Raw genomic sequence first — 13,714 nt, 5'->3', positions numbered from 1 at the left:
TCATTGGTGTGTGTAGACCAGAGCACCTGTGGCATTCCCCGCTACAGGTTCAAGAGAATGTTTTTCCGTACTCGGCATGACATCTTATCTATTGCCATCAGGAAGGTGGGGCTGCACAGATCCTACTGAGGTGGCAGGCCTGGTCTCCAGGAGCTGCTGCAGCAAGGCTGTTCTGCTTGGAGGCTGGTATAATCCTTTCCAGTGGCAGTCCAGTTGTTTCACAATGAAGCAAGCTCTCAAACTTCAGCTCAGCATAGGAACATCCACGAGTTTGGGTTCTTCCCCAAAGAAGACCTCTCTCACTGTATCCATTTCCTTAATTACAACACCGTGGAGAAACAACAAATTGCACTGGGAGTACTAGGCGTGCTTGTCAGCACAAGGAAGCAGCAGAAAGAGGAAATGTCTACGAAACCATGGCCCTGGACTGGCAAATGTTTATCTGTGCTGGTGAACAAAAGGGTTTGAGACCATTTTAAAATTCTGTACAATCATCTGCTTTGCGCGGTCTGCTGCCTCACACCAGCAATTGCCTTGGTGCTCTTACCAGCTTTGGCAAGGAAGGTAAGGGTCCTCCTGGCTGGCTGCAATTTGAATAATATTGAAGTCTCATACTCATAGCTTGTTCATTAACTTCAGTCACTGTAACTGTTTGTTAGAAAGGACTGTAGAGCGAATGTAAGATTCTCTCATCCGACTTTTTTCTAGTTGTTTTTTTTAAGCTCTGCTTTAGAGTCATGGACTCATTAAGTTTAGAAAAGACCACTAAGATCACCCAGTCCAACCTATGGATGGCTAACCCATCCCCACCATGCCCACTAGCTGTAACCCTCAGTGCCCCATCCACACGGTTCTTGAACACCTGCAGGGACAGTGACTCCACCACCTGCCTGGGCAGCCTGTTCCAGCATCTGACCGCTCTTTTGGAGAAGATATTTTTCCTAATGTCCCCTGGTGCAACTTAAAGCCATTCCCTCTCATTCTATTACTTGGGAGAAGAGGCCAACCCCCACCTTGCCACAACCTCCTTTCAGGTAGTTGCAGAGAGCAACAAAGTCTGAACAACCCCAATTCCCCCAGCTGCTCCCCATAAGACTTGTGCTCCAGTCTCCTCGCCAGATTTGTTGCTGTTCTATGGATGCTTTCCACAGCCTTGTTCCCATATTAGCAGAGTGTTTTGCTGAGAAGTGAGAGTTAAAAAGATACTCTGTGATGTCATACGCTCTACTCAATTGCATCCCTTGGTTGTAAGCAGCTTGGCAGCTTTCTTGTTCCTCTCTGGTAGCATTTTGTAGGGGTGCTCTTGTGAGGATGCCCTTGGCACTCTGCCTGGCTCCTTCCTCAGGATGTAGGATCTCAGGCTCTGGCTGTTCTGCTGTGTTATGGGTATTCTTGGTAGCAGAAAGCTGGCAAGTTGGTGTAGTTGTGACCTTAGGAACTGTTTCCAATGTGGCTGACCTGCCCAGTCAGTGCCACCCAAGTCCCAGAGAGATCTGTGCTGCATGTAGGTAGGTCGCATGCTGCCCTTCATTCTGTGCTTTTTAAATTTTAAGTACCTTTTTTTTTTTTTTTTTAACATCCCTGAAAGTCAGGGACTTGCAAGGGGGAAAGAATAACTTGGTGAAGTGTTGCTGGTAGGAAGTTGCCCATTCATCCCCAAATTCCTGTACCCAGCTCTGACTGCTGGCTGCTGTGGATCCCTGCCCACAAGCATTTGACTCATATTTGCCATGACTCAGAGATGTATTGGGAACCCTTTTTTTTTTTTTTTTTCCCTTTTGAAAAATGAAGTGAAAGTTTATCAACCTGTACAGTTAAATGAAAGACCAGCGAGCCAAATGAGGAAGTAAACCCTTCCTTTAGAATGAGCTCTAACCTGCTCACAGCACTTGTTTGCTCTCTGCTCACTCCAGCCCTGCCTTAAGGCTCTCTATACCAGGCAGCTTCCTTGTGGCTGCTCTGAGCAGCTCCCAGCTGCCCACAGTGATGGCACCGTGGGGATCGGACAGGTAACATGGGGTGAGTGGGGCTGCTGGTGGGCATGGGTCCTGGCACTGCTTGCTGCTGTGGCGTCTGAGGAATGTATCACAAAGGGTGGGAGAGGAAAGACGCTGATCGCTCTGTAGTCATCTGGTCTTCTTGTTGGGGTTTATGTGCATCCCCCATTTGGGAGTCTAAAACACCCTGATTTATTTGAAAGTGCAGCAGCCTATATTCTTTCTGAGAAGAAAAAGCTCCTGGAATGGCCCAGGAGTGCTGCCTGGTGCAGGTTGAATGAATTGTGGGGTGGTTCTCAGGAACAGGGGAGGAAGGGGCAGCCAGGACTGGGCAGGGGGAATGCTGCCACAGTGCAAAGTTGTTGCTGTGCCTGCATGCGTGGCCAAATGCATTTTACTTTCCTTATTTCTAGCTAAAACATGAAGATTATAAAACAATTTAGAAACAACACTGAAGCTGTTCCTTCTAGTTGTGAGGGTGCAAAGAAGGGGGCACAAGGCTTTGTGGGCTGGGCACAATTTGTTTGGGGGAAAAGATCAGCCCAGGATCTGAGGGCTCAGTGCTGGTGGAGCACAAAGCCAGAGTGGCTGCCTAGTGTGTCTGTGAGGACAAGGGAAGCAGCAGGAGGAAATACAAGCAGTTTGCATATGAAGGTTGTAAAGTTTATAAGTTGGATTTTACAACCTACTTGTGTCTGATAGCAGAAGGTGGACTCTGTGGTGCGCTGCTTCTTTTGTTGTGTTTTTGCACTGATTGTAGCAACCAGCTGACCTGTTGGACTTGGGTATGCTGCTGATTGCTCATCCAAGTATCAATCGGTGACTCTTATTCCCTGGGTTGGTTCAGCCCAGAGCAGAGGAGCTGAGGGGAGCCCTGATGGCGGCTGCAGCTCTTTGCGAGGGGAGTGGAGGGGCAGCGCCGAGCTCTGCTTTCTGTGACCGCGACAGGGAACCGCATGGAGCTGTGTCAGAGGAGGGGCAGCTGGGGGTTAGGGAAAGGGTCTGCACCAGAGGGTGGTGGGCATGGAACAGGCTGCCCAGGGCAGGGGGCATGGCCACCAGTGCTGGAGTTCACAGAACGTCTGGATAGCCCTCTCAGACAGGGTTTGATTTTGGGTGATGCTGTGTGGAGCTGGAGGTTGGACTCGATGATCCCTGCGGGTCCAGTCTAACTTGGGATGTTCTACGATTCTACAATTCTGTGAAGAGTGATCTGTTCGAGTTTCCCTTTGTAAGAGTCACCTCAGTGACTATCTGTGCTATCTGTGAGCATGCCTTCCATCTCAGAGTTCCATATTTGCTCTTTCTGTGGTGAAAACCCTGCAGTCGCTGCATTACCCATTGCTAACGTTTGGCCAAACAGTAGCAGAGATCCAGTGGATGACTTTGCAGAAAAACAGACGTGGCCAGCAGCACTGCAGAAGAGCAGCCTTTGCTCAGCAGGTGCTGCTGCTGACAAATGTGGCCTCTACACCCCAGAGCTGGGATCTCTCCTGGCAAGGCTGAGCCTGCATTCAATGGAGCTGGGGACAAACACAATGCAACAGGGTGCTAGTGTGGGAAATCACCCTGAAACAAACAACATACATCAAGACATGTGGAAATGCAGGTCAACAAAATAGCACTGAGGGTTATTAAAATCACCGACGCTGTTCGTAACTTTTACTAGAGTTCTAGATTTCTTCTTCAGAAAAGCACACTGTCTAAGCCATCATGAAGTGACCTGCCAATGAATGGACTTCAGTGGTCCCACAGTCCTCTTCTTCCCAGGGAGCTGTGTGCAAGGTGTCTTTTTATAAGATCTCAAGTCTTATAGGCAAAGGAGCATCGAGATTTAGATCTGAATGCCTCACTCTAGCAGAGCTCCAGAGTTTGCAGCATCTTCCCTGAGCAGTTTACTCAGCGTTGTACTCAGGAGTGACCTGCACTTGGTCTCCCATCAGTGAGGGTGATGTGAGATATACAGGGAAGGGAAGACAGCCAGGCTTGTTTCTTACACATGTGTAGGTGATGCAACAGTAGCTCTGATACTGGTGGTATCAATAACTGCAGAGATCTAGTTAGATAAGTGTCTGTGCAAGCATGCCAAGCATGCCTGAAAAAATGTGGCTTGATTGTTGAGTATCACCACATATGTCCTTCTGCTGTCATGCTTGGTAGGTGAAGCAGTTCTGAAGCTTACATTGCCCATCACGGTCAGTTACTAGGTAGACCAGAAATGTAAATAGTCATGCTATGGAGAAGCTTGAGGTAGCATCCTGCTACCTCGGCACAGTCATTTCTGAGTTACAGGTGTCTTTTGACAATGAATCTAAGTGAAACTGAAACCGATTTTCAGATTTGTTTGCTTCCAACCAGTACCCATGACAGCCTTCAAAAAACAAGCTGCTTCTCCGAATACAAAAACAACAGGAAAATATTAACTCAGGCATCACTGGAACAGGTGAGTGGTAGAATTTCATAAGATATGTCTGTCCATACACACACAGGCACATACTAGGAAACACAGTTCTATTAAGAAGAGTTCAGAGTTCACAGCTAAATAATGTTTCCCTAAACCACTTGGTGAGATTCGTCGTACATGTTAAGTTGCTATGGCATCTGAGATCATCCAACAGCATTCAACAGATAATTATCTGCGCCTCATTAACCACACTGAGCAAATTGAAAATCCCCGGTTACACCGCCTTTTATATCATTTCCTGTGAGATAAGTCCAAAGAACAAACTTACGCATACAGTGAACCTGGGTAAAGACAGGCTTGCATAGCTCGTGAAGTAGGATGACACCTGTCTGACATAACGCCTGGAGAATGACAAATGTCGCCTGGACCAATTGACTGCTTTTATAAATAAGAGAGGATCAGGAAAACACTTGAATGTTGAGAGAAGACTGGGGTAGTGCACGAGGCGACCAACTGAGCTTGCACATTCTGCCTTAACGCTTGCATTTTGTTATTTCTAATCTTTCCCCCACCTAAAGCTGATGCCCGCTGGAGAAGGACAGGAAGACAGAAGCTCCGCATTTGGAAGGAAGGCAGATGCCTGCTAGGATGGCCCTGACCAGTTCATTTTCCAGCAAGCCAGTACTGCCAGGCTCCGAGGGAGTTTCGACGGGGAGAGAAGTTCACCAGAGCAAGCTGGACTTTTTCTGCAAGCTAGGCTATGGTAAGCAGGACATCTGCAAAGTGCTGGAGAGCCTGGGCCAGGAGGCCCTGGAGGATGATGTGCTCAAAGAGCTGATTCGGATGGGGAGAAAACCTCAAGCTCTGGAGAGCCAGGCTCAGCCTCCCCAACTAAAACTTGTCGCCCGTGGGTCGTGCAGCACTTCACCTGTGCCAAAGTGGCTTGGAGAAGAGGAAGGTGATTCCTCCAGTCACTTGAGAGCCATTGTGATTGATGGCAGCAATGTAGCAATGAGGTAAGCTTTGCTTTTTAAGACATCTCTCTTTCTCAGTAGTTTTTGCATTTTAAAGATGATGGATTGAAGTGGGTTTTTCTCCAGGTGAGATGTCTGGATTTGATGTATGGTAGATGAACCACTGCTTATTCTTGTTATTTGGCTGGGAACCTTTTGTGTCCATGCCCATAAATACACACAGCAAATACAGTCACTGCCTTGCTCTGCATTTGACCTTTTACAAGCTCACAGCAGCTAATGTGCACTGTTTATGGTGGGATGATTCAGCAGCCCTTTCTCTTTGTGCTCACCATTCGTGTCTCCCTGCCTTTTCATACAGTTACCTAGGGATCCCAAATGAACAGGAAAGCCCCACTAATATAAGAAAGAGAGGGAAAATAAAGACAGGTGGCTGTGGTTCCTAACAAAATCACAACTGTATCGTTTTGGCTTGCAACTAAATTCCACCAAGGTTCTTGGCTGGTATCTTTTTGGTTTTGTTTTTTTTTTTTAATATTTTATAAACATTAGGAAAATTGGTCGTTGGCTTTTATCTTAAATGTTCTCATTTATTTATTAATTCTGTTTCTGGGAAATGTTATAGCAACTCATCTTGGCCAATTATACTTCCTAAGTAGTGTCCTGACACTGTAAAAGCACTCTGTGATGTAGAGCCTGGCATTCTCATGCGGATGAGAAATCCTAGAGCAGCAGCAGCAGCTTGGCCTCCATTCCTCTGAGCAATGAGAACTGTCAGAGGCCTTGCCAGACTCCAGGATGCCCTTTGTATCCACTATTTCTCCCTGTGACTCCTGCTTTCTTCTGCAGGGCCAGGCCCATCCCTGCACTTTGGAATAGAGAGGAGAAAGGTTTCCTCCCTTGGTGTGAGGTGAGATAAGACTACATCCCCTCTGGTTAGAGGGTGAAAGAGAGTAGTGCATCCAGAGCAGGTGATCTTGGAGACTAAGCAAGTTCTGCCATCTTCTGGAAGAAGGAAGAAATTCCACCCAAAAGCAAGGGTGATCCTCAGGGAAGCTCACAACTAGTGAGAAATACACAGCAGAACAGAGCTCTTTAGCTTTAGCCAAGCTATCAGCTGAGTAGCTGGCTGCTAGAGTCTCCTGTACTTCCACCCTAGACCCTCCTCAGGCTGTTCTTCTACTTCTCTGTATGCAAGGCAGAGAGGTGCTTGCCTGTCTAGATTCTTGAAGGATAGTGTTTTGCTGTGGATTCCTTGTTTTCACCTAAACAGAATTAGAGGAATGTGAAGTAGTTTCCAGCTTCAGAAAGGCAAAGGTTTTACAGCTCCGCTCAGACATCCCCATCTGCCTTGGTAAGTTATGGAGTGTTTGGCACAATGGAGGAGACTAGTGATCCTGCCAGGGTATGTAGACCCCTGGAAGGAGCTGCTTTCCTGTCCAGGATGTGTAGCCTAAGTGGTACTGGCTGACATTTGCCCTCTGGCTAATGGGATGAGATCCTCATTTTAATTTTTCTGATTTGTTATTGTCAGTTGGAAAAGAGCTGTTTGCAGCATAATCAGGGAATAGAGTTGTTTGTTGTGTTTTCTTGCTGGAAAAAAAATAAAAGTTTAGGAGAAGCAACAATTTAGGGATGGAGCTGACAAAATCTTGAAGCTTAGATAGACACTTGTGTGGGGAAAAAAACATCTCAAGCATTTGTATTTCTGTCTTGGGACTGGTGTTTCTGGAACACTTCACAGTTAGCACTGATGGCTTATTGCATGGTGCAAGGTTTTGAAAAAGATGTATATGCCCCAAGTTCATCCATCAAGACTGAATGGCAAATACCCTTGCCTTCAGCCAGTTTCACTAACCAGACACCTCAGTGTGCTTTGCATTTCCATTAGGTATAGTTAGAAACTTAGTCATCTGCCAGCCTATGGTTTAGCTAGGCCAGTGGGGGAAATCAATCAAGTTTTGGTGTTGTAGAAGAGGAACAAGTAATCCTGTAACACTGAAGGGACTATCTACTCTAGAGTTTGCACTTTTACATCCAGTTTTTAAGCTGTGACATATACAGAGGCCTTTTCGTGGGCCAGCTGAGTCCTGCTTTCTGCTCTTAAGAATCACAGAATCACAGAATGGCTTGGGTTGGAAGGGACCTCAAGAATCACGAAGCTCCAACCCCCTGCCACAGGCAGGGCCACTACCCTCCGAAAGTAAGTTTCCTTACTTTGGTAATATGTGATTATCATAGGGAATTAGTGTTGGAACTTGATGTTTCCTAGCCAACAGGCCTAAAACGTCTATGAAGGTGGAACAATACAAATACAGATAGAGGACGAAAAGATGTAATTGTTTATTTTAACAAAATTAGGATATAGCCCAAGTGTCCTCTAAGGCCAGTGTCCTGTAAACCATTGCTGTTCATGCATAAATACTCTTGAAGAAGCTGTTTTAACTAAAGTTCATTTCAAAGAGTTTGGAATTGCACAACTGAAAGAGGGACCACTTTCTGCTAATTATGGAGTAATTGGTGGAATGGTTGCCTTGTTCTCTGTGCCCTGGTCAGAGGATTCTATTGGGTCCTGGTTACCTGTAACCAAGTGGTGCACTGCACTGCTGTCAGGAAGGAGAGAGCAGGGACAGAATTGGACAGATCAGTTAAGGTCCATGGGCATGGGGTGGGTTAAAAAAGTTCTGTTGGTCAAGATTAATTCAATATGCAGGAGATGAGTGTTTTAAAGACCCCGTGGTATTGCATGGCAGGTGTTGGTGTTCAATGATGCTTGACATAGCAGTGCACCATGTGTGTATCTACTACTGTGGCTATGCATTCCCCAACTTTGGCTGTAGTGATATGCCAAATAGACTCAGTGATAACACTGAGTATCAATGCCAGGTGCCTCTTGCTTGTTCTGTCTGCCCTTTTGATCAAATTGTTTGTGCTTGAAGTGAGTGTTTTACTTCTCACATTGGGCATATATACAGAAGTACTTTCCTAAAGCTGTCAGGGCTATATACGTATAGATTAATAGTCATTGTCAAAGTAAGTGTTTGTTGTAGTGAACTTGATTTGAGAGCCAACATTAAAGAATGGCCTAGCCAATTGCACTAGTTTTCATTTGTAGTCAACAATTCAGCACTATAGATTTTATTAGGTGTGAAATGAGAGGAGGGCTAGCAGTAAGAATTTTCAGTGGAAAAAAGAAACTTAGAAAGGAGGTTGACTCTGATTGTTTCCTTTGGGGGTGTTTTGTGGTTTTTGTTCTATATACTGATAATTATCCAGAATCCACCTTGCATGCATCTGCTGCAGTGCACATCTTGGGCTTTTCCTATCTGTGCATCAAAGACAAAATCCAACAACCTGGGCAAGACAACAATGGGCCTGGAGCATCTGTGGCTCTCTCCACAGAGGTCTTGTCCCTTTTCTGCTGACCTGGGTTAGATTCTCCATAATTCCCTTCCTTATTCTTGCAGTCTTTTCTCCCATTTAATTTGACTGCTACTTCCAGAAGAGGTCAGCACCAAACTGACCTGCAATTGCACTAACTGCCTTTTCAGACATGAAAATCCATGTCGCTGTTAGCACAGAAGAAAATCCCCACATTTTATTTCATACAGGAGAGCCTCATGGTTTTCTGCATGTGCTGAAAGAAACTCTCCATCCTCAAATCGTTATCAGAAGGCAAAGGATCTGACACAGCCTAGGGTTTTGCTGGCACTTTAGGATCTGTGTCCAACTAGATATAGATGGGTTGCAGGCAGGTCATGAAAATTGCAGGCAGAATACTTCTGACTTCAGGTATCCAAACTTCTTCAAACAACAAGTGCCTGGTTCTGCTGGAGGAGGTATTTGAATCTATCCAACCAGGGCACCTTGCTCAGGAATGGAGCGTTGTTTTCTTGGAAAGTGATAAATGATACATAAGCACTATTTTCTGCCTTTCCATTGCTGATTCAGTTAGAGACCTCTATATGCTTCCTGAAAACTTTGCCTCAGCTTCCTCTTCCTATTTCTTTCATAGCCATGGAAACAAAGAGGTCTTCTCCTGCTGGGGGATCCGCCTGGCTGTGGACTGGTTCCGAGAAAGGGGGCACACCTACATCAAGGTTTTTGTCCCCCTCTGGAGGAAGGAGCCCCCTCGACAAGACAGTCCCATTGCAGGTGCGTCACTGGGCATAATTTGGCAGACACTGGGTGCAGATTGCAGGCAAGGGTTTGAAGGGTACAGTATGGTTTTGCCCTGTAAGGTGCAAACTGTATAAGGTCTCTGTTGCTTAAATTGGTCATTAATTCATTGCCACATGCAGGCTAGCAATGAAAACTGCAAACAGGGCTTTGTTACTGTGCTTAGAAGTTTCAAAAGCACTGGTTTCTGCCGTAATTAAAGAACAACTTTGTTAGCTCACAAGAGCCTGCAGAGCATTTCAGGCCAGCCGGTAAACAGCATTGTTTCTGAGTACATGTAATGTTTCACCCATTTTTCAAAGGTGTGGGTATCTCTGTGAATAAAGTTTTACTATTGCACGACTGACATCAGTTAGCCTGGTACCTGATGCAGGGGCTACGCAGCTTCCTCTGCCAGGAGAAGGATGTGTGTTGACTGAAGTCTGTGGAGGATGGCAAGATTTGAGTTGTATGGAAATAGGGAAGGTATGTGCCTGCAGTCTGATGTCTGCAGCTGCAGGTAAGAAGGCAATGGAGCTGCCCCTCTGTGTGGCAGGAATGGCAAGGTCGGAGCCTCCTTGGAGGTGGAGAAATGAATTTATTTATTTTATCTGGCCCATTTCAACTTGCAGTAACACTCGTGCCAGTACTGGTCAGAAACCTTCTAGCATCTACTGCCATAAAAAGGCAACTACAGGGTTTTGCCTACCTCTGGTGTAGACCTTTAATGGTTAAGACTTAAAAATCAGAAAAAGGTACCTCCAATTTTATGAGTAGATGCTTTTATTTTTTTTTTAATTGCCAAACAATTGCTAGTTTTCAATACATTCGAAAATCACGCCACTTTAAGTTGCCTGAAATTTCTAGCATGGTGGAGATCATGTCAGCATTAACTGACTCTTTCTTTGCATATTTTTTCCCCTCTATTTCTGCTAACCACCTTACCAGATCAGCACATTCTTGAAGAGCTTGAAAAGCAATCAATCCTTGTGTATACCCCGTCTCGGAAGGTGAAAGGCAAGAGAGTAGTTTGCTACGATGATCGTTATATTGTGAAGGTTGCTTATGAAAAAGATGGGGTCATTGTTTCCAATGACCATTACCGGGATCTCCAGAATGAAAATCCTGAGTGGAAATGGTTTATAGAGCAGCGACTACTCATGTACTCTTTTGTCAGTAATAGGTAAGAGAACTTGGCTGGTGAGCAATCTGTAACTTAAAGTGTATGAGTCAAGACAGATCAGACATGAGCGTACCTCTCGTCGTCACAATTATCTCATTATTGTAGCTCCTTCTTATTCAGCTTTGGTCTTAAAACCCGTGCCACTCGTCAATTAACTTTTCTGTTTGAATGGCAACAGTAGCGACCAGCTTTCCTTCTTACCAGTCCAAATTGGGATGCTTACCCAATACCTAGTACGTATTCTGTAGTGGTGTAACTGAATTAAATCAGTGAGGGGGCGCCGGCTGAGTTAATTTTTAATTCCCCTAAAAGGCTGAACAGTGCTTTCCCCTGTGCTTTTATTACTGTGACCTTTTAGAAGAAGAGAAAGGAGAAGTTGGTCTCTCTGGCCCATTGACTATCCCCTTGAAAAGGCTGGGCCACTTCATTGCCCCAGATGCATGATCAGCTGTAGCTCTGAAATAAGTGGTGACTTTAGACTCATTCCCCTAAAAGCAAGAGGAAAGTGAGTTTGGTGTGAAAGGGAGCTGACGAGTGCAGGGCCCACAGAGGTATTTCCTACTGCTTTGGGGAAAAAGGAAGTGATACTGTGATAACTGGGGTGCTGACAGACCAGGGCGGTGCCAAGCTGTAGCCTCTTTCCACTTGGTTGAAGTTTTTAGGAAAGGAGAAGGACAGCTACGTGATCATGAAGCACAGTTGGCTTGGTGAGCAGGAGGGATATTGCAGCTTCCAGAGGCCAGGCTGTGTGGGCATCACACACCTGCCCTGCTCTAAGCCTGTGCAGCAAGCTGTGGCAATGCTCAGAGTGCTTCTGCTACTCTTGGCTCTTCTCCTTTTTCAGGTTTATGCCTCCTGATGATCCACTAGGCCGGCACGGACCCACTCTTAATAATTTCCTCAGCAAAAAGCCAGCACTTCCTGAATCAACATGGCAGCCTTGCCCCTACGGTGGGTTCCTCTCTGTCCCCCCTGGGCCTTGCTTCCTTGATGCACAGTCCTCAGCTGGGGGACAGCCCTGGTCCCACATGCGCTCCTCCTTCACACTTGGTGTGGTAGAGGATGGGGCCAGGACTGCTCAGCCATGTGATGCTCCCACCCCAAAACAGCTTTAAGATAATTTGAACATCTGCCCAGTGTTTGAAAGCCACCCTTTTCAGCAGCAGATTTCCCGGTCCATTGAGCACTGTAACCACAAGACATGTGAACTTCAGACACTGCCAAAATACACGTAAATCTTTACGCAGAAATTTCCCTCTGCTGTGACTGCACCCTGCTATTTCAGTCAGCAACATGTAAATGTGGGGTCAAAAGAGGTAGGGGGCAAAGCAGTGCTTCCTCTGTGCTGTTTGTGCTCGCCAGAAGCTCCTGGCTGCATGGTCCTGGGGGATGATCTCCTGTTTGATATTTTTTCATTCTTTCAGGTAAAAAATGCACTTATGGTAACAAATGCAAGTTTTACCACCCAGAGAGGCTGCATCAAGCTCAACTGTCAGTTGCTGATGAACTCAGAGCCAGAACAAAAGTGCCCATGAGCCTGGGCAAGGTGGAGGAGATGTGCAACTGCTCTCCGTATCGGACTGGCAGAGAGCCTATGCCTCACAACCCTGTCACAAAAATGCCACAGGGAGCCAGCAGGGGCATGAGGGCCTCTTGCTATGCAGCATGGTCCCCAGGCAGCTACCATGCACAACCAGCTGATGCCTGGGCCATCAGCTCCAACTCTGGCCTGGAGTTGGACCAGAAACCACCAGAAGCCCTCAGAGGCCAAGCCCTCATAGGAGACATGGCAGCACTCTCCATCAGTGACAAGGTGTACTCTGGAACCAGATCCGCGTGCACCTCACAGGCCAAAGAGGTGTCTGACAGACCTCATAGCTGTTGTAGCCTGAGGCACAACCCCTTCTTGCTGCACCACCACCACTGCTTGGACTGCACCTGCTTACCAGGGAGCCCCTTCCAGCACTCAGTGATCCCACCTGCTCCAGGCAGGCACCTGGAGCACCGCTGGCCCCAGGAGTGCTGGTCTGATGGGGCCCAGACTGGGCCAGCCCTGGAGGCGCAGCAGCAGCAGCACATCCCTCCATCCTCTGTGATGCCTCTAGCTGAGCCACTGCAAGTGTACAGAGAGCAGCCCCAGTGCTGTTTCCCCAGCCAACCCTTTCTGCTGAATGCCACGAGCAGGCCTGACTTCTTCCAGAAAGCCTCTGCTCAGCCCAGTGCTGCTTACTGTGATTACTGGCCACCCCACGCTGCAAGACCTCCTGCCCAGCAAACAAGTGTCCACAGAGAGCTGTGCACTATTTTCCCCTGTGCCGAAGTGAATCGAGTCATGGCACTGTACCCTGAGATCAAGGATATTGCTAGCTTGACATTACTGATTCAAAGACACAGAAACTTGTGACGCCTCCAAGTTAAACCTTTCCCACCAAGTGCAGAGCTGCTATTCTCAGGTTTATCTGAGTGTTATCAAAGGGCTTTATGAGTTGAATTACAGCTGTTCAAGTAGCAAACATCTGAGCGTCAACCAGTTATGATGCATGAGGCATTGAGTCAAGGCAATTGTTGTGGTTCACAACGGTAGGATCTTGTCTACTTCACTTGGGAATGAGTAGGGAGGGCTTGGGTTTAATAACTGAGCTGCCAGCATGTGAACCTCACATGTTTTTAATGTTCTAATGTGCTGTTTAAATACCACCAAGGAGCCATTCTCCATGGGTCCCATTAAAGGGATCCTTATAAGACTTATCCCGACTAGCCTGCTCAGCTAGCCAAAAAAAAAAGTGATTTGGCATATTTCCCCTAACACTGGGCTGTACTTCCTACTAGAAGGCATCTTTGGGCCCGTGTAATTACCTGATGGCTTTAATTACAAAGCAACCATGTCCTAGACCTTTAAAAGACCCAACTAGTGTTTATGAACCAATGCTGTGAACCCCAAGATTACTAGTAGAGGTAGCAAAGAAAGACCCCAGAGCACCTGGAAACAACTGCAGGT

The 13,714-nt window shown here is 46.6% G+C and overlaps 1 protein-coding gene across 3 annotated transcripts; it reads left to right on the top strand.

The window, feature by feature from the left end:
• The first annotated feature begins 1,825 nt into the window (after positions 1-1,825).
• ZC3H12D (zinc finger CCCH-type containing 12D) lies at positions 1,826-13,476 on the top strand. Of its 3 annotated transcripts, none has more exons than XM_010707162.4 (6): positions 1,826-2,019; positions 4,980-5,417; positions 9,391-9,530; positions 10,482-10,716; positions 11,561-11,667; positions 12,141-13,476. In XM_010707162.4, the coding sequence occupies exons 2-6, from the start codon at positions 5,038-5,040 to the stop codon at positions 13,118-13,120; spliced, it is 1,842 nt and encodes a 613-aa protein (XP_010705464.1). In that variant the 5' UTR covers positions 1,826-2,019; positions 4,980-5,037; the 3' UTR covers positions 13,121-13,476. The 3 variants fall into 3 exon arrangements, with proteins under 3 accessions (XP_010705464.1, XP_003204160.2, XP_085073130.1); XM_003204112.5 differs by having other exon boundaries at positions 1,827-2,009; XM_085217004.1 differs by lacking the exon at positions 1,826-2,019 and having other exon boundaries at positions 2,075-5,417.
• Positions 13,477-13,714: the final 238 nt, after the last annotated feature.

This window comes from Meleagris gallopavo, chromosome 2, assembly GCF_905368555.1.
Source record: "Meleagris gallopavo chromosome 2, MGAL_WU_HG_1.1, whole genome shotgun sequence".
Taxonomy (NCBI): Eukaryota; Metazoa; Chordata; class Aves; order Galliformes; family Phasianidae; genus Meleagris; species Meleagris gallopavo.
The sequence above is the reverse complement of the archived record's forward strand: the minus strand, read 5'-3'. Positions and strand labels throughout refer to the sequence as shown.

Excerpts from the sequence above, each read along its gene's own strand:
- ZC3H12D (XM_010707162.4), top strand. The coding sequence starts at position 5,038 with ATGCCTGCTAGGATGGCCCTGACCAGTTCATTTTCCAGCAAGCCAGTA. Across the intron at positions 5,418-9,390 it reads GGCAGCAATGTAGCAATGAG|CCATGGAAACAAAGAGGTCT; the intron begins GTAAGCTTTGCT and ends TTTCTTTCATAG. Across the intron at positions 11,668-12,140 it reads ATGGCAGCCTTGCCCCTACG|GTAAAAAATGCACTTATGGT; the intron begins GTGGGTTCCTCT and ends TCATTCTTTCAG.